The following is a 24430-nucleotide window of genomic DNA, read 5'->3' as shown; positions in this document are numbered from 1 at the left end:
TTTCTCATGCATTACTGGAGTTGGTAGATAACCATTAAAAAATAATTTAAAAACACTCAATTAGTTACATAACAACCATTAATTGGGATTGGAATCATTGTAAAGGAATATAAGTCTTGCAGGGCTAGTAAGGGCAGTAGTCCTAATGACATAAAATTCTCAATCGCCCAATTCTAGAGCAGTGATCTGCAGCAAACAATCTCAGCAACCCAACTCCACAGCTAGACCAACACTCTTCAAGCTGAAAGCCACCTCCTCTTCCCTTTCGTGAGCCCACCTCATCACAATCAGTTTGTCAACCTAATTCATGGCTTGGCATGTAAGAAGTGTTCCACTGCATTTATTCCGCAATTCAAATGCATTAAATCATTTTGTAATTAAAAAAAGTTAAACTTATGGCTACACCTATTCACAAAGATTTAGGGAGAATTCAATATAGGTCAATGTCTGCAAATCTACAACATTCACTTTTGTCAAAGAGAATGCAAAGAGCTTAGCAAAATACTCTGTAGATGGTCGGATCTTGCATGGTTTTGAGATAGCTCAAACTGCAGAGTTCTGAACAACTCACCTAAGCGACAACCGAAGGGACTGTGACATTATTTTCTTGTCTACCAATGCCTTCCGTGGTCATGAATGGGGAATCAAGCAGCTTCATTTTGATAAAGGATCGCCAACTTGCTAATGGCAACCTGCATTGCAGGCATATTTGCTCACTCACTCAGACAATGCAAAAGATGCACAAGTGAAGAGACACATGATAAGATTGATGTATCAATGGTATAGTACAGTTTGAAATACAAAAGAGCAAATAACAACCATGTATTTCAAGACTCAAAGAACCTTACATCAAAAAGGGTATGTCCGCAGACATGTGTGACCTAGCAGCCCCATCCAATCAGATTCCAAAAAGGATTGGAGATTTCTTTTCACATCTTCACACATAGGGATAAGGGTCTTTGCCTACATGAACGTATGACTCATGGACGGGGAGAGCCAATTTTCATCCAGCCTCTCAAGTTTTCCACTAGGCAGCACTAGAATACTCTTCGTCGAAACGTCAGGCACAAATCACAGCCCAGATGCAAGCTTTGCAAAACTCCATCGCTCTTTTGACCAATACCTTCTCTACTCTATCGGGTATGGATACCTTGGTGAAACCGGCCTGACGGGCGGTGAAACAAACACTCGCACACAAAACACTTCAACGCCATTGAGGACCTAGAAAAAGAAAACAAACAGGGGGAGCTAGAGTGCTCCTGCAAACAGTACACGGACACCGATTGGCCCCAAAACGCAGTGGCGCCCCTTGCGATATTTCTTTAATTGATTATGAGAGCTTTGATTACAATAAGGCTGGAAACTCAGCCGTCAAAATAGAACCCCTGAAGCCTGCAAAGAACCTGCATCTGGCTTCTTGTCCACTCGGCATCCACAAACAAATCCAACCATTGTTCACATCGAAAGACTCTCTCATATTGAGTCTGCATACAGAAGCTTTCTCCCATGATCAAGGTTGCCACAACCATCCATAGCCTCTCACACTATGAACAGCATCACACCCTGACACATCCAATGCTCCTGCATCACAACACAGTCTCCCAAACTGTCTCTCAAAAGAGAACTCGTATCACAGCACAGTATACCATACAGTTGACACACATGTACAAACCCTCTCTACCTTCCAAGGGTACTATCCATCTCTGTCATGGATTCCCTGTCCCCTGTCCAATCAGTAGCAAGGCTGTACCAAACATGTGTCTACTCCTGTACCTTCTGCCTGCATGTGACCTATGTCCTGGAGAAACCCAAAAATATGTTTCCTCGTCGAGAAACTTACGACCTGTCCCCATGAAACATCTGGCAACATAAAGATGCCCATAACTGTAGGTCCCTATGTTCCTTTCTAGCAGGAAGAAAACAATCTGCTCCATGAGCACGCAGCCATGCGAGATTGCATCACTCCCATGCCAAGAAACATAACCAAATGACCTGTACTTGCAGCCAAAAACCCAAGCACATAGCTGAATTTGCAGCCAAGCAAAAACAGCCCATAAACTGTCCCAAAACAGTCTCGAATCCAAAGCAAAGAGAAGCTGAAAGTTCCATCAGATGAACGCCATCGACATGATGTCTATGTTCATGAAAAACCAGCCCCTGTCCACCTTTGTGTCCAAAGAAACCAGCCCCTGTCTACTTTTCAGCAGAGAGAGAGAGAGAGAGAGAGAGAGAGAGAGAGAGAGCAGTACTAGCTGTCCCCACATGTACGCCCCTATTTCTCCTGCAGTCCCCTCTTTCCAAGAAAGAGCCTCTCATGCCCTGTTCAGTCCAGCACCTCTGCAGTCCATCCACGTGGAATCCATGCCGACAGTCTCTGCGCCAGCTCTATCCGCCTCCAACAGCCCTGTAACTGCCTGCGCACAAAGGGACCTTGCAGCCTGCACCAACACTGTCCGCCTCCCGCAGCCCTGCAAACCTGCGCAGCTTTTCACCAGGAAGGGGGAGAGTCCCACGCTCAGTTCAGCCACTGCCCGATTGTCTTCTCCACGCAGCCGACTTGTACCTGCAGTCCATCCCATGTGCAGTCCAACCACGTGGAGTTCATGCTATGAGACGACAGAGAAAGACCTAGAAGCTCCCTCCTTCAGAATCCAGTAGTCGCCTCCCAAAAAGCACAAGCGACTGGAACAGCAGCTCGACTCCCTCTAAGAAAAGCATAAGGCCACTACTATCCCCTAAAAGGGGTTCTTTTATTTTTAAGGGCTTTTAAACCTTTGTCCCCTCCAAACCCCTTTGTCCCCATGAGTTATAAGAGAAGACTTTAATCACTTGGCCCCCTTCACACTTGGGGTTGTCCACACATGGACTCCCTTTTTGACTCCAACCTGATGCCATTCACACTGTCCACCATGTCCCCGTGCACACCTGCATACTGTCCAAAGAAAAACACAGGGTTGTGACACCTTGGCCTCTGCTTTAGGCCCCAACATTACTCCGGAACTGTTCGGGGGCGAGCAAAAGCAGCGTACCAAGGAGATCATGGACACATGGCTACATAAGTGGCAAGTTCACTTTCAGTTTCATCCATATGATGATGGAAAAAAGATCCAGTTAGCAGCAGGTTTCCTCTCAGGCAAAGCTTTGCTTTGGTGGAAGGAACTTAACCCTAAGCCAACAACTTGGGCACAATTCGAAGACGTCTTCCAAAAAGAATTCCTCAAGAAAGAGGATGATTATAATGTTATTGCCCGGTTTTCAGCTTTGACCATGACGGGAGTACTCTCAGCTCACACTACCGATGACCGACTTATTGAAAGGTCGTGGACGTAAGTCAAATCAGCCTATCACTTGGAATAACGATTTGGATATGGCCTTCAGACTTTTGAAAGATAAAGTCAAGGAAGCACCTATCTTAGCATTACCCGATCCTAGTCCGCCTTATGTTCTTGAAACTGATGCCAGTGAGACTATGCTATCGGGGTTGCTCTATTTCAAGATGGTAGACCGGTTGCTTTTGAAAGTAAAAAGCTAGACGACACTCAATCTCGTTGACCAACCCTTGAGAAAGAGTTATTCATGCTCTCAAAGTTTGGAGACATTATTTATATGGCTCCAAGTTTGTGGTATTGACTGATCATCAATCAATCAATCATGTGTGTGATGCATATCATTTGAGAGGAAGGAAAGCTCGTTGGGCTGAGTTAGTGCAAGATTTTGATTTTGAGATTCGTTATCGGAAAGGGTCCATGAATAGTTTTGCAGATGCGCTTAGTCGAATTCGAGAGGTGAATACTTTGTCGTTCATCGAGATTTCTATTGACTTATTTCAGTCATTGAGAGGGCTTCGCAGGACTGATAGTTATTTTGGTCCATTTTGGCAGAAGATCCAGAACGGGAGCTCATTGATTGACCAAGACTCAATGACCGAGCAGTCTACCATTCAGGCTGCAGGAGGCTAGTGGATAATTCGGAATGGTTTACTATTCCGTAATGACAAAATTTGTGTACCACAGATCCCGGACATTAGGTCCAAGATTCTTGAGGAGTGTCACGACGCCCCTTCTGCTGGACACCCTTGGGTACACAGGACGCTATCGTTAGTGAAACACACTTTTTATTGGCCAAAGATGAAAGGGTATATAGAAGATTATGTTCTCAAATGTCAAATTTGTCAGGCAAATAAAGCTGAACGCTTTAGACAGGCTGGGTTGTTGCATCCTTTGCAAATCCCAGGTAATAAATGGGAAAGTATTTCCATGGATTTTATTACCGGATTGCCAAGAACACATCAAGGCCACGATTCTATTTGGGTTGTGGTAGATCGCTTGACAAAAATGGCTAGATTTTTACCGACTCGGAAGACTATTATAGCTACGCAATTAGCACGGCACTTTATCGAGCAATTGTTTAGACTGTACGGGTTACCGCAGGACATAGTCAATGATAGGGACTCTAAGTTTACAAGTGATTTTTGGAAACTTGTTTTTGAGAAGTTGGAAACAACTTTGAATTTCAGTTCCTTCGATCATCCTCAATCTGATGGCCAGACTAAAAGAGTGAATCAGATTTTGGAGAATATGCTTCGAGCATATGTATCCAAAAGACAGAGTTCATGGGAGGATTATCTTCCTATGTTAGAATTTACAGATAACAGTACTAAGCATACGAGTACAGGTTTTAGTCCTTTCATGCTTATGTATGGTTTTCAACCTAGATCACCTGTTACAGTAGGATTCTCAGGACTTCAGCATGATGCAGCACGTAATTTTTTGCAAGATATGCGGGAAATGTTACAAGTTGCGAAGGAATCTATTAGAAGTGCTCAAGACCGAGACAGGTTTTATTCTAATAGACATCGTTCACCCAGAGAGTTCTCTAAAGGAACAATGGTACATTTGCAAGTTCCAAAAGATTCCGAGACTTTACGGATGGGTCGATCTCCGAAATTATCCCCTAGATACTGTGGACCATTTCGTATTACACGAAGGATTGGTTCAGTTGCATATGAATTGGATTTGCCTTCTTCATGTGAAAGTTCATCCTGTATTTCATGTCAGTAGACTCAAGGAAGTACTGGGTGGTGGAACAGACCAGTTAGTTACTCCTCAAGAAATTATAGATATCGAGGAGGAAGGATCGTGTTGAGAAGGACGCTACATGGGAGACATTGACTACTCTTCAAAGAGATTACCTTGGCTTTTTAGTGAACTCAGGAGTGAGCTCTTAGAGAAAGGGGAGTATGTCATGTGCACAGTGTGTATCTACCGTGTGCTACACACACACAAGACTAGCTTCGAGGTTTGGGGAAGCTTGGAGCTAGGCAGGCTGATTGGCGAGCTGAGTTAGGGATAGACTAACGGACGGGCACCCAAGTATGGACGGGCGGGCGCCCAAGTGTGGACGCCCGATGACCGGCCAAGAGCCTATAAAAGGGTGGCCAAGGTTAGTCATTAGTCATATAGAGAGTCTCGCGAGTTTGTGAGAGCTCTATGGTCTTGGAGCCTGGATCTAGTGCAGACGTGCACCTGCTTTACGCAGCCGAGACCGGCAGCAATCTCGAGGTCTGCGACGAGGGCAACTTCGTGGCGGCATGGGACGTTGCGAGGTGAAGATTGGTCGGTACATCAACCTAGTTAGCTCAGCTCGTGGATCGGTGGGGACAGCCAAGACTGTGGGCTTGCCCACGGCTGTCATGGTTGGGAGGTGAGTCAGGCCTGCACCCCCTTGTTGTTTGTTTGTTTGTTTGCAGGTTTCGAGTCTTGTACCAGGAACGATCACGAGGAGATCCGGTGCGGATTTGACACAAAGAGAGTTGAGCGCATCGTCAGAGCTGTCATGAGAATATATTTTAAGTCCTCTAGAAAAATATTATTTATCCCCTCTTGAGTAATTTAGGGATGCCTAGATTACTCTTGCGTCATGCCGGCTAGATTAATATCGTGGGTGACACCATTATAAATATTAATACGTGCGGTATATGATGTATGTTTGAGGCCACCTATGATTATTTCAGTTAGGTTTGTATAGCAAGGTGAGTCCTGGGATACTTGCGCCTGGTAGTCATGAGTTGGTGATGATTTGTGTCTGTTTAATATTTGTGGGATTAATTTAATAATTAATTGAGCTTATATTTTCAGGTGATGAAGACTATGGAAATTGAAGAGTTTACTTTGGAAGAAATGTCTTGGTTCATCACATTTTATTTTTGGCAAGCATAGTAGCTTGTAACCTTATCAAATGATTTTTCCATTTTGAACTTTAGGAAAGATACATTTATTTATGTGGAATTTATTAAAGCCTATGGCTTTACCCTAGTCCCAATTTGACACTCTATTTTTGTTAAAGAAGAGTGCCGTGCTCTCTAAAAAGCACATCTTGTATATTTTGGGAGCTATGGCCTAATTTTGGTGAAAAAGAAAGCTAATAAAGAAATACTCTTGTGTGGGGAGAGGCCACGCACAAGAGGGGGGAAGACTGCACCCAATATGGTCTATGAGCTAAGTATTTTTAATTTGGTTTAAGTGTTTAAACTTCAATTGATTTGATTTAGTTGAAGCTTACAAGCAATGGTTTTTATGATTGAATTAATTCTCTACTCTTCCACAATCAATTCCTAGAATAAGATTCCGGTTGCAGTGGTATCAGAGCTTGGGCTAGGAGATTTGTGGAGAAGGTAAGAAAGGGCTTCAACTTCTCAAAAATCAAGAAAGTGCAGGAATTTATCCAGTGGACAGAAGGGTGTTTTGTAGGTCTTTACCCAAAGGTCAAAGATTCAAAACTAGATCTACTCTCAAACCCACTCACCACCCTGCAAAACCATCCCTCACTATCAAAAAGCGGTTTTTCCAAATACTCGGTGAAATCAAAATCTGAACGTATGGATGAAATCCTCATAGCCAAAAACCTCACGGGTATCTCTCAGAAATCAGAAAGCTTCAAGGATGAGCAAATCTATAATGGATGGAACAGATTAAGCATGTAAAAGCCATCAAATAAATTCTCCAAAAGAAAATCCAAGAGAGGCGCACGGCGGCAGCCTGCCGGCGCAAAACGACGTGGAGAGGAGATTAAAATAAAAATAAAAATCCTAAAGTTAATCCTCCATAAGCCTAATCACCTCCTAATCCTAATCTACTCTTACTTTTCCCAATTCCCATGCAAGTCACATCACTTTTTGAACCTTTACTCTTCCCTATTTTCAAATTTGAAGAGAAATACAAAAGGTTTTCAATTCTGAAAATTTCTGGGTGCAGAAAAGTGATTTACAAGTTTTAAAAGGCTTGAAAATTACCTAGAAAAGGCCAGAAAATTTCGAAATCACTTCTGAAAAATTCTGAAAAATTTCAAAAAATATTACAGAGATTGGGCACGATTTACAGGACTGTTTCAGCAGGTTTCAAAGTGCAGAAAAATTATTTCATCAACAATTCGACTAGCCCAAGACTCTTGAATCACGCGGAATCGTTCGAGATTTGTTTGAGGCGACGAGAATTCAATTCAGCCATTGAACAACGTCTTTGTTCAGCTTCAACCAAGATCAAATTGCGGGAGAAAAACAAGATAAGTACTCATTTTTGCTTTATTTATTTATATCAAATAAAGTAAAATTTTATTTATCTACATCATTTGCACAAGCACTATGGCAGATTTGCCTATCTCGCCATCAATTCAAGAGCAACTTCTTTCTTTACAATATCAAATTGTAGAAGAAAGAGAGAAGCGTATTGAATTGGAGAGACAGCTCTCGAGTCGTAGACGCAAGCGTGACTCTTCGCTATCTTTTGATGACGAAGATGACACTATTCAAAGGCCTGTAAATGATACATTGCAAGCACAAAGGTCACAAAAAGAATCCAAGATTAGTCGGAAAGCTTTCACATTTCAAAATTATGATGGAAAGAAGGATACTAGGGTCATTTTAGCTTGGCTTAGTCAACTAGATGACTATTTTTCTGGAGAAAAATTTTCAGAGAATGATAAGATTAAATGTGTAGTCAATCATTTGGTAGACAGTGCAGCTTTATGGTGGAGTGTAGTAAAGCAAGGTCGTGACAAGCCAGATTCTTGGAAAAGATTTCAACGGCCGGTTAAAAAGCACTTTTTACCCTCACAATTCAAGTCCAAAGTTAGACACCAATGGGACACTTTGCATCAATTGGAAAAGGAAACTATGTCACAGTATGTAGAAAAGTTCTGGAATACTTTATTACACGTGCAAGTTGTGGATAGAGTCAGCGAGAAAGATCAAAAAAGAAAGTTCATATCGGACCTTAGATCTACCATTAGGGCCGATGTGAATATGTTTCGACCTCATTCACTATCTTCTGCAATATCTTTGGCAACTAATTCAGAACGTAAAAATGGTTTTCCTAAAGAGATTAAAGCACATGAGGGTACTTCTTCTAAACCATTTACTAAATCTTTTTATGCTTCAAAGAAGATGTATAAACCAGGTTATGACAAAGGCAAGGACGAGGCTAAAGGCAACATGAGTACCAATAAGAAAGTCAATGGTGGCAAACCGAAGACATCTCCTATATCAAATGTTTCAAGTGCCACAAAGAAGGTCACATAGCACCGAATTGTCCGGAGCATACCAAGAATCCAGCAGCAGCAGCAGCTCGAGTCAACATGATTGAAGAAGAAGACAACGAAGAAGAATCATTCAAGCAAGAGGGTAATTCCAATCGAGATTACTCAGAAAAAGAATGTAAACCTCATGTTCATTCTTTGCTTAAAATAAAACGAACGATAAATGAACATGAAGTTCTTATTTTGCATGATGATGGTAGTACACATGATTTCATTTCTGAAAAGGTACTTAAAACATTAAATCTTCATTCTTTACCTACGCATTATAAAGTCAAAGCAGCATTTACTGGAACAAAGTATAATTGCATGCAAGAGGTGAAAGATTTGGATTTATGCATCAAATCTTTAACAGAAAAGAGGGATTTCTTAGTTGCACCTTTACAAGGGGTAGATATAATTTTGGGTATGCCTTGGAGACACAAATACAATCCTATTATAGACTATGACACTCATAGCATTTCTCTAAGGAAGGACAATGAAAATATTATCCTCCAGTGTCAAGTCAAAGGAGAAATGAGTCCTTTGTTGAGTCACACTCAAGCAAAGAGAGCTCTAAGAAAAAGAGACAAGACTTATATGGTATGGGTTAACCAGCTTGATGCTGAGTTGGACACATCCAAAAGACCAAAGTTTGATTCTTTTATCTCCAAATTTAGTGACTGTTTCATGGAAGATCTGCCTCCAGGATTACCTAAGTCTAGGCCTAAGGATTATAGTATTGACTTATTGCCTGGAAATTCCCCGCCTTGTAAAGCTCCCTATAGAGTCAACAATTTAGAGTAAAGAGAAATCCAAAGCCAAATAGAAGACTTGCTAGAGAGAGGCCTTATTCGACCTAGTAGTTCACCTTTTGGAGCTCCAGTACTTCTTGTTAAGAAGAAGAACGGAACTTACCGAATGTGTGTAGACTATCATGCATTGAATAAGATTACTGTCAAGAACAGATATCCTATTCCTAGGGTAGATGATCTTCTTGACAAGCTTAGAGGATCAAAGGTCTTTAGCAAGATTGACCTAAAGTCTGGGTATCATCGAGTTCGTATGACTCAATCTGACATTTTCAAGACAGCTTTTAGAACCCAAACTGGTCATTATGAGTTTTTGGTTATGCCATTTGGTTCGACCAATGCTCCAGCTACTTTCAGCCGTATGATGAATCGTATATTCCTTAAGTTTCAAAGTTTTGTTATAGTGTTCTTTGCTGACATTCTTGTTTTCAGCAAGGATCGACAAGAGCATGAACAACACTTGGAACAAGTGTTCAATCTTTTGAGAGAAAATGAATTGTATGTCAATCCTGAAAAGAGTTCTTTCTTTCAAGAAGAGATTGAATACTTAGGTCATATAGTGTCGGCTGAAGGGATTCGTGTAGATCCTAAGAAAATTGAGTGTATTGCTTCTTGGCCTACGCCTAGAAACATACATGATCTTAGATCTTTTCTTGGCTTATGTAGTTATTATAGGAAGTTCGTCAAGAATTTTGCTTGTATTGCTCATCCTTTGACTGAACTCCTTAAGAAAGCTATAAATTTCAATTGGACTGAAAAGCAAGATAAATCTTTTGCAACACTCAAGAATGCTTTAACACAAGCACCAGTTCTAACACTACCCGATTTTCAAAGACTATTCTTTATAGTAGTGACTGATGCTAGTGGCAAAGGATTTGGAGCTGTTCTTATGCAAGACAACCATCCTATTGCTTATCAAAGTAGAAAGCTTAAGCCTGCAGAGCAAAATTATAGCACTTATGACAAGAAATTAGCAGCAGTAGTGCATGCTTTGAAAATCTGGAAGCATTACCTAATGGGCTCTGAATTCTTATCAAGACAGATCAACAAAGCATTAGGCATTTGCTTACGCAACCTCTTATTTCAGATAGGCATATCAAATGGGCAGCTTTCATTCAAAGTTTCCAACCTATGATTCAATATCAACCTGGAAAAGAAAATGTTGTTGCCGATGCTTTGAGTCGAAGACCAAATATCAACAACATTTCCATAATTGAAAGTGAACCATTTGTACTTATGAAAGAAACTTACGAAGTTGATCCAGATTTTTCTCAAATATGGATCAAATTACGTGAAAACAATTGGACACCTCAAGGAAGTTATTCTCATAATGATGGCTATCTTTTCTTTGAGAAAAGGTTGTGTGTTACTCAACCTTACAGACAGCTTGTCTTGGAAGAGATGCACCAACCACCATTTGTGGGACATAGAGGAGTTTCCGCAACACTTCAAGTAGTTTCTCGAGAATTCTATTGGCCTCATTTGAAGAATGATGTAGCTAAATTTGTAGCTGAATGTAACATTTGCCAAACAATTAAAAGCTACAAAGGCAAAGCTTTAGGATTGCTTATACCTCTACCTATTCCTGATAGACCATGGAAACAAGTGTCTATGGACTTCATTACTGGCTTCCCTACTACTTCTAGTCACCATGACATGATTTGGACAATAGTGGACAGATTTAGTAAGCAAGCCTATTTCATTCTATGTAAAAAGACACAAACTTCTCAGCAAGCCGCGAACATATTTGTTAAGCAAATTTTTGTTCATCATGGTCTACCCAAAGTGATAGTTTCTGATAGAGATTCTAAATTTTGTAGTCACTTTTGGGTTGCTCTTTTCTCAAACTTAGGCACTAAGTTAGATTTTTCCATGGCTTTCCATCCGAAATCGAATGGACAAACCGAAGTTACAAATAGCATATCTTAGATATGCTTAGAGCCTATGTTTCCCAGCCAACAACCTAGTGCATGGGATAAGTACATACACCTACTCTAATTTGCTTATAATAATACTCCTCATACTGCTATTGGCCGAGCACCATTTGAGATCATCTATGGAAGAGCATTGCCTATTCCGGCTACTAGACTCTCTCATAAGATTGAAGCTGCCGACCAATATGTTGGAGACTTTGATCGCATTCTATCTGAAGTGCGTGATTGTATTGCAAGAGCTCAAGAGAAGTATACATCTCAAGCAAATAGGAAGCGCAAATATTTTTCATTTCAAGAAGGTGATTATGTACTTTTGAGAATTGAAAAATATCGATTAAAGAGTGTGGAAAAATTCCCTGCAGTGAAGCTAGTAGCGCCTAGATATTATGGGCCATTTAAAATCCTTCAAAAGATTAATGATGTGGCCTATAGACTAGAGCTTCCATCTAATTGGAATATCCACAATTCTTTTCATATCCATCTCTTGAAACCCTTCCGAGGAACACTTCCTACTCACCCAACATATGAGGAACCACCTCTTATTGAAGGAGAGGAAGAAGTATTAGTTCCTGATGCTATCATTGACCAAGAGATAACAACAACAAGGACAGGTAATCAATACTTCAAGTATCTTTTGACTTTCAAGAATCATCCTCAAGAAGATGCTAAATGGATGCTTGAGAAATTTTTCCGAGTTTACCCTAAAATTCTTCATTCTTTTCAAACCCAGCAAATCCGCAATTGAGGACAGTTGCAAACTCAAGCAAGAGGGATGTCATGAGAATATATTTTAAGTCCTCTAGAAAAATATTATTTATCCTCTCTTGAGTAATTTGGGGACGCCTAGATTACTCTTGCGTCATGCCGGCTAGATTAATATCGTGGGTAACACCACTATAAATATTAATACGTGCGGTATATGATGTATGTTTGAGGCCACCTATGATTATTTCAGTTAGGTTTGTATGGCAGGGTGATTCCTGAGGTACTTGCGCCTGGTAGTTATGAGTTGGTGATGATTTGTGCTTGTTTAATATTTGTGGGATTAATTTCATAATTAATTGGGCTTATATTTTCAGGTGATGAAGACTATGGAAATTGAAGAGTTTACTTTGGAAGAAATGTCTTGGTTCATCACATTTTATTTTTGGCAAGCATAGTAGCTTGTAACCTTATCAAATGATTTTTCCATTTTGAACTTTAGGAAAGATACATTTATTTATGTGGAATTTATTAAAGCCTATGGCTTTACCCTAGTCCCAATTTGACACTCTATTTTTGTTAAAGAAGAGTGCCGTGCTCTCTAAAAAGCACATCTTGTATATTTTGGAGACTATGGCCTAATTTTGGTGAAAAAGAAAGCTAATAAAGAAATACTCTTGTGTGGGGAGAGGCCACGCACAAGAGGGGGGAAGATTGCACCCAATATGGTCTATGAGCTAAGTATTTTTAATTTGGTTTAAGTGTTTAAACTTCAATTGATTTGATTTAGTTGAAGCTTACAAGCAATGGTTTTTATGATTGAATTAATTCTCTACTCTTCCACAATCAATTCCTAGAATAAGATTCTGGTTGCAAGAGCCGAGGAGCTCATACACAGACCCAGGGAGGAGAAGATTTGCTGATTATGCCACACAAAGGTTGAGAGTCGAGACAAAGGAGCATTACATATGTCACTGCCCCGTATACTACGAGATCCACGGGAGATTTCACTTTGTTCCATGAAGGATTTGGTCCACTTTCCAAGACCATTGAATTGCGCTGCCTAGGACTCTTCCTACTAGAGGAGCAGACACAAGGACACCTTCTAGAGAGAGCTTTGGCCTCCCACAACCACCCTGACCCCTCCCTCGCCAGCCAACCATCACTAGCTTCTTCTAAACCTAGGACGAGGAGGACACCTGTATAGTGGATCCCGCGGACCCACCTTAAGCTGTTACGGACCGACCTCACCCGAGAGGAGTTACCTCAGACCGTGCCTTTGCATTTCAGCGAGCCCGATGTCCCCGGACCCCTGGACGTCAACCACGGTCCCCTCATCAACTCTAGATCCAAGACATGATCCATCGCCATCAAGCTACCTTTCCACGTGACGTGACTGAGGGAGACCTCTCAGCCATACTCATTAGCCCCATGCTTGTAATTTTGGAGAGTGGTATACCATCTATTGAGGGCTGATGCTCCTCTCATGTTTCATGTTCCTTGTATTCCATGATGAGATTTCCATGGACAGTTTTGTATCATTCCAGTGAGATAGTTTTGATTTGTTCTATTTTATTTTCCGTTTGATGATGAGATATGCCATGGACATTATTGTATCACTTTGGTCTCATAGGCCCATTGGGTCTTTAGTAGACGCTTCATCTCTCTCTCTCTCTCTCATGTTTCTATGTTTCTAGTATTCCATGATGAGTTTCCATGGACAGTTTTTTATCGCCCTAGTGAGATAGCTATGTTTATGTTTTGTTTCTGTTTTATTTTCCATTGCATGATGATATATGCCACGGACATTATTGTATCACTTTGGTCTCACAGGCCCATTGGATCTTTAGTAGATGCTTAATATACCTTTCTTTCTTTCTTTCTTTCTCTCTCTCTCTCTCTCTCTAATATAAGACGAGAGAAGTAAACACTTAGGAAAATCCTAATTACTCTAATTTAGACCTTATTCACTCTTTAATTGACTCCCCTCAAATATCAATTAGGAGAACATCTCACCTCCCCTTAATATGCAAATTACGGATGAGCCCTTCCATCTGTCTCAATGCATACCCGATACTACCAAGTATAGGCTGTGCGTACACAGCATTTGGGTGGCAAGCAAAGGTCCTCACAAGACACCCATAAGCAGGCCTGGCAGGTATGAGCAAGGTGTAAAACATTGACATTAACCCTAGTATTACACTAACAACAATGAGGTCGTCTCACCTTCATGTGCAGCTGGAATGTCTTCTGTGATCAGATATTTCTATATAAACAACTCCATTTAGACTCCTTGACAAGAAAGATAAGATTGGCAAGAGTGGACAGAAGAGGGCTTTGACCCGCGAGTGATTCTTCCATGAGATAGTTGAAGACCAGGTACATCCATCAAGTTTAGGACGCATTTCGAGGTTGCCTCTGCATTAAGAAAAACCTGAACACATCAACAGGGCACCCAGCTTGAATGTCAAGCTTGAATACAGTGACCACATGAGCTTATACAAATACTCACTCTGCAGTCACCACATGAGCTTACAGAAATACTCACTTTCTGCACCACCCAACTCATCCATGGCCTCCACAAAGTGCGGATGGAGCTCTGGAGTCCACCTTAGGCGCCGCTTGTGGATGCCACCACTGCCCAACTTTGATGCCACCTGACTCATATCCTGCTCATGCTGCCATATAAAATTAACTTTGAGAATTTTTCTTCTTCAAAATTTCGGGGTGAAGACATACAGATAAAAGACTTACTTAACATTTTGGATCCTCATCAATGTCTGACATGAGTGGCTGGGCTGAGCAAGATATCGACCAAAGCCGTTTTTGTTAGATTGATATGGAGAAAGAGTATCATTAGGCAGACAGAGAGGAGGAGGAGCCATCAGAGAGTCGAAAAACGCTTGAAGGTCCACCAGCAGCTCCTGGGGATGGGATTGGTGCTGCAAGGAATACTCTTGCTGTGGTTGGTAGCAGTGTTGAAAGAGCTGATGTTGATCACCTTTGTTATTGCTGATGCTGATATCAGTTCATTTGGATGTTGATGTTGATGTTGGTGCTATTGTGGCTGTTGGGGCATCTGCTGCTAGAGAGGCTGATCATCACAATGATGATAATGTGCTGGTGGTCTGTGTCGGTGCAAGAGCTGAGACTGATGATGCTGTTCTCTCGTTGTTGCTGTTCAGGATGATAGACATGATGATGATGATGCAGCTCATGAGGATGATGTTCCTGCTGCTGGTCATGAGGATGATGCTGCTGTGGCAGCTGGTGGTCATGAAGATGAGGGTAATCATGTGATGAAGCTGTTGGTCATGAGGATGATGTTGCTGCAGTTGGTGGTCATGAAGATGATGATGATCATGAAGAAGATGATGACATTGTTGTTTGACATAAGGATGGAGATGATGACAGATGCGGTGCAGTGATGGAGGTGACGATGGTGGGTGAGGATGCTTGGAGGCAAAGGGGAGGTGGGTATAGGAGGTCAAGATGTTTATTTGTACTGTGTTTTCCTTTGTTTCTTCACGCTAAGCTGCTGCCAAATCTCACATCCACACCCTTTTTCACTGTTTTTATGATCAGCCGTCAAAAGATACATGAAGTATCATCGCATTCATCATCACCCACATCAAGCTCCATAGCTACTTCATTTCAAGAGCTCAAAATTGATCACTTACCGGCCTTCATCTTGCCCACTGCACTCACGTAGCTCATCAATATCTATCATTTTCTTCCAATTCTTCCAATTAATCATAGCTTTTATCCTGTAGCTGCAAAACAATCAGTGGATTGATCAATATGAATCATAGCTTTTATCATGTAGCTGCAAAACAATCAACTTCTTTCAATAATCAACTTTTAGCTTTGAATAGCCAATCAAAACTATGTTAAGCAGCCCAGATGCTAAGACCAGAACATTGGAATGGCTACTCACTGAGCCACAAACCTGCTTCTTCAGCAACATCATCTACGTTGTGTGAGGAAAACAATTTGTCTCCTTGAGTTTTTTGCCCATATTGACGTCCCTTCTGGGTGCTTATAATGAAATCATGGAAAATATAGGCTTCCACCACATGTCGTCTAGAGTTTTCTACCTCAGCCGCACATTCCTGCAGCCCAGCATCAGCATATATCTTTGACATCAGAACATAAGCAGTGGCATGCTTGGGCTGTAGATTCACTGCATGATCAAATGCCTGTTTTGCAAGCTCTAGATTGCCATGTGTATCACATGCATCCAGCAAGCACAACCAAATGGTAAGATCAGCCTGCATGGGCATTGTCTCCAGCATGTTCTCTACCTTCTTGAACTCTCCCCCATGCCCAAGGAGGTCTATCATAATGCCATAATGCTTCAGGCCTGGAATTAATCCATAGTCTCTGCTCATGGTTTCAAAGTACTCAAGACCTTTGCCAACAAGGCCAGTATGACTGCAAGCTGATAGAAGTAAAATGAATGTTACTTCATCAGGCTTAATACCTGCCCTTTTCAACTTCTCAAACAATTGCAGGCTTGCTGCAGTGTTTCCTTCCCCTGCATAACCAGCAATGCATGCATTCCATGCTACAACATCAGGCTCGGGATGTTTTTCAAAGATCGCCCGTGCATCTACCATGCTTGCACAATTTCCATATGCATGGATTAAAGTGGCTGCTACAGAGGGAATCACATCACACCCAGCAGAGATGATGTCAAAGTGAAGTTTCTTACATACCTCCAAGCTTCCTTTATCACTGCAGGCCTGCAGAATGCAGACGAGTGTAACATCATCCAGAGTCACATGCTCTGCTTGCATTTGATTATACAACTCTAAAGCCTTCTCTCCTTGGCCCTGTTCAACATACATTGTAAGCATTGCAGTCCATGACACAATGTCACTGTGCAACAACGCATGGAACACATCCTCTGCCTCCACAACTGCACCACACTTGCCATACATCTTCAAAAGGGCTGTACCAATAAAAGTGTCTGTTGTGAAGTGCTTTGTGCGGACAAGAGCGTGTAATGCATGTCCAATCTCCAGGGACATTGCTTTGATTGATCCTCCCTCAACACCATGAGCTTCTTTTTGTGATGCAAGGATGCCACATGCCTGAATGGCAAACAAGAGTGTCCGGTGGTCAGGACTTACGCCATCTTCTTGCATCTGCCTGTACAACTGCAAAGCCTTCTCTCCTTGGCCCTGCTCAACATATGCTGAAAGCATCACATTCCAAGACACCACATTGCGCTCGGACAGTGCTAGGAACACTTCCTCTGCCTCGTCAGCAGCCCCACACTTTTCATACATACTCAAGAGGGCGGTACCAACATAGACATTATTGGATATGAAGCCTTGCCTGTCAGCAAGGGCATGCAATTTTTTGCCCTGGACAAGATCGGGTATGCTGCCACAAGCTTTGAAGAGGCTGACAAAGGTGTAACTGTTTGGTTTCACATTGTCCTCTAGCATGCATTGATGAATGATGAGTGCTTCTTGTCCCCGGCCACACTCTGCATAAGCGAATATGAGGGCAGTCCAGGTGAAGACACTACGGAATGGCAGACTATCGGAGATGCGGTGGGCATCTCCGATAGCACCACACTTCGCCAGAGTCAGGACCAAGTAGCCACCCAGCAAGCCGGTTATGTTGGTTCTATGGTGGGCAAGATGGGCATGGACTCGCTTGGCTTGAATGGGGGCCTTGCTCTTGTTGCATGCCTTGAGGAGGGACATGTATGTGTTGTCGGAGGGGGGGGTGTGCATGCGGAAGAGTACATCCACAGCCTTCTCCAAGTGCCCTTTTTCGCAGAGAGTCTGAAGAAGAGCCTCATCATCATCAGCAGCTGAAGAACGCCCACCCTCCTTGCAGGATAAAGAAGGAACCTGTGCTTCCGTCTCCTGATGTTGTGATTGTGATGATGAAGCTGATGCTCGCAGCAGTGGAAGGAGTCGCGGTGGTGGTGGACGACCAGTGCTTCGGGCTCGTAGAGGAAGAAACGCCATGTAAGAAATGTGATCTTGCCTAGTGATCATTTTTACGTGATAATTTTACCAAATTAAGGCGCTAACCAGCAGTGCGGTAGAGCAATTGGTGAAGTGTGTGTGTGTTTGCGGTAAGGTCTGGTGATCGAGTCTTACTTGGTCTGGTGATCGAGTCTTACTTCCAACTCTCATCCGTAAGGACACTACTTGGTACAAATAAAAATCTCGCATTACACAAAAAAAAGGCGCTTTATTTAGTTTAAACAAATTATAACCCTCCTCCCTTTTTTGGTATTGCGAGAGATTTTTATTTTTTATTTATTTTAGTGAGGGAATGGACAAACCACATGCCATTTAGGCATGCGGGAGGAGGGGGCGAGTATTGAACCCAAGCCGTAGAGATGTAGGGCAAGAGCCCTTACCGCGCTGGGCAATCCCCCCACCTCCTCTCCCCTATATTTTAAATAGGCAGGTGTGTGTGTGTACTGTGTGAATCTCCTTCCACCTTGAAAAAGGTAAATTACCTTCTTCATAAAAAGAAAATACACCAATAAGTGCACACATGAGTGACAAAATTAGTGCACATATAACATAGGTTTAAAGAACCATACTTTCACCCCCTTTGCACCTCTTTATTTAGAGACATAAATAGTAGTTCAAACTATTTAACTCTCATGCACAAAATTACACCCAATGCAAAGGCTTCCTTGCCAAGCCAAAAAATTTACATTCTAAGCGGAATTGAATTTTGGGTAAGGTAATTCCATGTTAAAAATTAAACAGCATTGCCCAATAGAAGCATGGAATACAAGTTTGACAAAGACAAGTGTCAAAAAATCGAGAAGGCACCCTACATGAGAGAGTTGAAGCAAACCCCTAGCTTAAGTGTCAAAAAATCGAGAAGGCACCCTACATGAGAGAGTTGAAGCAAACCCCTAGCTTAAGTGTCACAAGAGTAAGGAGAAGTCCAACTTTCAAGAGGAGAATGAAAAATGCCACGGTAGTAATTGGATGAAATTACGAAGAAAATGCTTATTGAAATTTGCCTTTTCCTCTTCAACCCATGTCAAGTTCACTCTCAAAGATGTTTCTCCCGAACACTGATTTGGGCCCATTTTGATATGCATTCACATATTGTTGTGGCAAATTGCTATGTGTCCTACATAAATGTGTGTCTCTATAATGGACTTGGTGTTATGGCCTATTTCTACCCCATATTGTTGTGGCAAATTGCTACATGTCCTACATAAATGTGTGCCTCTATAATGGACTTGGTGTTATGGCCTATTTCTACCCCTTCAAAAAACTCTCTCATTCAATAAGGAATGGATAAAGACAACAACCGTTCATGAGGATACTAACCTTACTTCCAAGCTTGGGATCTCCATGACTTCACCAGTGGTAGCTAGCTCCAATCTTCCACGCCTCTGTCTAGATGTCAAGAAGAGGTTTGCTTCACCTCCTCCTTGGCAAGGACACACCTCTCTCACTCTCTACACTCTCCCTCACAAAGCATAAAGAGGCATATAAGCAAGCATCTCCTCTTAACTCTCCCTCTCTCACATATACAAGAGAAAGAGCAAGGAGATAACAATAAAGGGGGATTGTATCCTTGCATTATGCAAAAATGTCTTATACACATTTGGCCCAAAACTTAAAGAACTAACTAGTTAAGCTTGGTTATGGCCAATTTTTCTCATAATAATTATGACTCTTAAAGTGCCTTTTCATGACAATTATTTCTTCTCCCTAAAGAGAATGTGGAGAGGGAGAGCTTATGTTTCTTTCAAGCAAAAACACACACACGAGAGAGAGCAAGACACACACGAGAGAGAGCAAGACACAAGAGAGAGATGGATGGTTTAATTTCCTTCTATCTTCTTCTCTTCTCTACAACCATATAACTAAAAGATAAGAGCACATACTATAAGGGAGCATACTCTCCTACAATAACATACTATAAGGGAGCATACTCTCCTACAATAACATACAATGGTCGGTCCATAGTGTGAACTCAACTATATGAGCTAGCGCTATAATTATGCCATAACTCTAGCACTCCAAAGTGGTTGTCACACAGCCTAGCATCCACCATTGGCGGCATATCCACCATAATCTCACCAACCATGCTAGGGGCAGAAGTGCGAAAGCTATCACCCAAGCAAGTTATCAATGTCTACAACACTAGTTGAGCTCGATATCTTAACACTCTCTCTCGAGATCAATTCCACACACTGCACTCCAAGAAAGCTCCTAAACCTGTGGAGCTTCTCTGTGCCCAATGCAGTTGTCAGCCACCTAATCCTCTGTGTGCTGACATATACCAAATCTACATCACTTGCTAGAACCTTCTCCCTCACAAAGTGATAATGTACCTCAATGTGCTTCATTCTAGCATGGTATATTGGGTTACTGACCAACTGTATTCTACTCATGGTATATTGGGTTACTGACCAACTGTATCCTACTCATGTTGTCACAATAAATGGCAACTGGCCTATCCATAAGCTCACCCATATCACCGAGTTGCTTCTGAAACCAAGCTATCTCACAAGCTGCCATAGCAGTACCCTTGTACTTTACCTTTGTACTCAACAAAGCAATTGTTGCTTATTTCTTAGTACTCTAACTCACAGTAGCACTAACGAAAACATAAAGCCATTGGTAAACCTCATGGCTACGACACTACCAGCCCAATCAGTATCTGTGTACCCATGTAGATGTATCTTTGTACCAGCCTCATAGAAAAGTCCATAATCAACTATAGATTTTATGTACTTGAGAATCTATATAGCCACATCCAAGTGTGGCTTCCTAGGGGCCTGCATATATTGACTCACAAGTCCAACAGTATAGCTCAAGTCTGGCCTAGTAATCATCATGTAGATCAAGCTACCCACTATGCGTCTGTACGTAGTGGGGCTCACATCATGTATCTATGTAAAGCTTTGTGTTCTGCTTCAATGGCACTGACAACATGTCTAAGCCATACTGCCTCTGTAATAACAAATGCCATGAGGTGATCTCACCACCTCTATGCCCAAGAAATACCACAAATTCTTCATCTCAAACTTCTAATTTAAAATCCTCCTGACATCATGTATGCCAGCATCACAGTGATAATCAAGTCATCTACATAAACGACTAACAACATGATTCTTATATCTATCTTTTTCACATAAAGTGAAAAATCTACATTGGATATCTAAAATCCAACAGTAGCAAGATACTCCCTGATCTTGTTTGACCATGCTTTGGGTGTGCATCACTCTCATAACCTAGTGGCTGCATCATGTATCCTTCTTCTTGCATATCACCATGCAAAAAGGCATTCTTTACATCCATTTGATGTAAAGACCAACCCTTTGCTACCTTTAAACTTCCTTAAAGTCTTACCACACTTCTAGGATCCCTAGCATCTATTGGTTCCAATTCTAGTTTACCTAGAGCTTCCCATCTTTCAAAGGATAACAAGGTGTGGCTTACTCCTATGTTAATTAGAGAGGCCCTTGTGTTATGGTTTCCAACCAAAGACACTTGAATCATGGTCCTTATAGTCTCAATATCTAGGTCTTCATCATTAAGAAATAGTAGTGTAGCTATATTGGTTTGTTAGAATTTTTCCTGGAATCGCATTTTAGCCTTGTTTAATCTTGTTGTAGCCTCTTCTTGGGTGTGCCTTTTTCACTTAGTCTTGTTCTTTTATCTCTTCTTTTTTCTTGTGGACTCGAGTAAGCATGTCGTGGGGGTCAAGTTCCCATAGTAAGTTTTTACCTTACTCCCATTGATGTACCCATTAGTCTCTATGCCATCAAGGGCATAATTTTAACAAACCCTTGTGGAGTGATTTCTATGATTCTAAAGAATCCCATTCCCTAAAGTTTCAATTTTTTCCTTTTATTGCTCCCTTAAGCTCTTTGTCTCTGGTGTTTCTTTCGTTCAAAGCTTTTCTACCATTAACCCATGCATGGTTAAAAGTTTGGTCTCTTCTAATTTCTCAAGGTCAATTAGTCTCTCAGCCAACCTCTGGTTGATTGTTGCGACCCTCAAGCTTGACTCTCAACCTTGGTACTATATATTCTACATAGGGCATTACATCAACTCCATATGTCAATTAGTCTCTCAGCCATAGCATTCTCAGCCAAACTCTTGTTGATTTTTGACCCTCAAGCTTGACTCTCAACCTTGGTACTATATATTCTATATAGGCGTTACAACATCAACTCCATAGGTCAACCAAAATGAGTTGCCACTCTGTAAGATGTTCGGTATGCCCAAAGCAGAGCTATAAGCTTGTGCTCCCAATATGTTATCTTGGCTTGAATGGTTTTTGTTAACATGCCACATAAGTTTTTATTAGTGCTTTCCTCGTGCTTTCTATATAGCCATTGGCTTGTGGGTAGTACGGCGAAGACTTTTGATGTACTATCATGAAACCCTTCACGAGGCAATCAATCACCTCATTAACAAAGTGTGACCATTAGTGACCCTTGGTCACTAACCAACTCCAGTGGGAATCCAAATCTAGAAATGACTTTCTCATACAAAATATTGGCAGTAGTACGAGGATAGGCCTTCCTAGGAGCCCTAGCTTCTGCCCACTGGGTAAACTAGTCCGTGGTGGCTACTATGATGTAGCGGGCTTGGGTTTTATGTGTGGTAGAACTAACGAGTCTTATAAAATCGCTTTTCCAATTCTCAAAAGGTTTTTAAACTATTAATGGAGTGAGGGGCATCATGTCTGTATGACAAATATTTGACACTCATTGTGCAACCTTTGACAAATTTTGATGTATCCCCAAATAATGTTGGCCCACCATAATCTTTCTTAGAAGACCTTTTGTGTTGTTACTTTCCTAGCAAAATGTCATCCTACAGTTCTCAAGTGTGCATCCTCCAACACTTGTATGGATTTATCCTCTCGGACACATCTTTGCAAAACATCATCTTTACCTAGCTTATAGTTATCTCGTAGTTGGTCAGGGGCCGCTAGCTTGATGAGCCATTGCATCTTATCTTTATTCAAGGGTCGACCATAAGCAAGGTATTCAAGGGTCGACCATAAGCAAGGTATTGGGATATTTCATCACTCCAATTAGGCACTATATCAATCTTGAACAAGTAAGCATCTGGGAGATTATCTTTTTCCTATAATTAGACACTATGTTGATATGGAACAAGTAAGGATATCATCATCTTTTTCATAATAGCAAGTTTGCCATCAAGAATCCGTGATATATAATCAGCAAAAACATGTAGTGATCCTTTTCTCACAGTGAATATAAAGTTAAATTCCAAAAGTAAAAGCAGCCATCTAGTAGTTCGTCCCGTTGAGCAAGGTTTATTGATGAGATATAACAATTCATGGTGGCCCATGAAGAATACAAATTTGTTTACCAACAAAAGATCACGTATGTATTTCTTCACATCATAGACCATGGCCAACCCTTCTTTTTATGTGGTCGTATAATTCATCTCTACGTAATTGACTTGCTTGTTGCTACTAGTAAAACAAATAGGTATAATTCATCTCTACGTAATTGACTTGCTTACTACTAGTAAAACAAATAGGATAGTCTAATTTGTGATGCCCTAGTTGTCGTATAATTCATCTCTACGTAATAGACTTGCTTGCTACTAGTAAAACAAATAGGATAGTCTAATTTGTGACATACACCTGCTGATATTCTTCAATCCATTCAAAGACTAGTAATAGTCAATACAATGTCTTTGTAATTTCTGTATAGAATATGATGAACCTTTAGCGACTGTACTCAATGTATCCCATGAACGGTTGTACTCCCTTGAAGTTAGTGGGCGGAGGTAATTCCAAAATCAATTTGACCTTGCTCTCATTTGTGGAAATACCTTTTTAGACATGACATATCCCAATATAGCCCTAAGCTTCACCTATTTAGGGATATTTGATACAATTGACACCTTAGAAATATCTTTTTTAATCATTCCAAGTAGTCCTTCCACATGGCACACAAATCATCAATGCTTCCAAACACTTCTACAACTTGAATCATCAATGATGTAGGGTCCAAAGGGATAACCCAATGTTAATTTCATTCGGATTAACACCATGATCCTCAAGTGAGGACATTAATAAGTGTCATGTAAAGGCACTATAAAGGTTGTACATTATGAGAGATTGGCCACCCAAGGACTAGTTAGTAAGTTTTGGGTGCCCAAGTGTGAATAAGAGCCAATTGTATATAAGGTATTTTCTCATAATGAAAAGGACACAATCCCCTTTGTGCTATTGAGAGCTCTTCCCTTGTACTTTGTGAGAGAGTGAGGAGTGAGAGCATTCTAACATTGTTCCTCTTTCACACTTGTGTGTTTATGCTTGTATGAGAGAGTGAGAGAGAGGGTGATTGGCATATGCAATGGTGTGAGCGACTCCACGGTGACAATGTTTAGGTGGAGGTGGAGCTTG

General features: G+C 41.3%; 1 protein-coding gene across 5 annotated transcripts; it reads right to left on the bottom strand.

Annotated features, from left to right (window-relative positions):
• Window positions 1-108: 108 nt before the first annotated feature.
• Window positions 109-18048, bottom strand: LOC147635963 (pentatricopeptide repeat-containing protein At1g06140, mitochondrial-like). Of its 5 annotated transcripts, XM_086801381.1 has the most exons (5): window positions 15954-18048; window positions 14771-15789; window positions 14565-14694; window positions 14243-14450; window positions 109-692 (listed from the first exon to the last, which is right to left on the bottom strand). In XM_086801381.1, exons 1-2 carry the CDS (start codon window positions 18034-18036, stop codon window positions 15779-15781), a joined length of 2094 nt encoding a protein of 697 aa, XP_086657507.1. In that variant the 5' UTR covers window positions 18037-18048; the 3' UTR covers window positions 109-692; window positions 14243-14450; window positions 14565-14694; window positions 14771-15778. The 5 variants fall into 5 exon arrangements, with proteins under 5 accessions (XP_086657507.1, XP_086657506.1, XP_086657508.1 ...); XM_086801380.1 differs by lacking the exon at window positions 109-692 and having other exon boundaries at window positions 13948-14450; XM_086801382.1 differs by lacking the exon at window positions 109-692 and having other exon boundaries at window positions 13948-14434.
• Window positions 18049-24430: the final 6382 nt, after the last annotated feature.

Source organism: Cibotium barometz, chromosome 8, assembly GCF_041138505.1.
Source record: "Cibotium barometz isolate CiBa-2024 chromosome 8, ASM4113850v1, whole genome shotgun sequence".
NCBI lineage: Eukaryota > Viridiplantae > Streptophyta > Polypodiopsida > Cyatheales > Cibotiaceae > Cibotium > Cibotium barometz.
Note: the sequence above shows the minus strand (reverse complement) of the source record. Positions and strands in the feature narration are given on the sequence as shown.

Excerpts from the sequence above, each read along its gene's own strand:
- LOC147635963 (XM_086801381.1), bottom strand. The coding sequence starts at position 18,036 with ATGATCACTAGGCAAGATCACATTTCTTACATGGCGTTTCTTCCTCTA.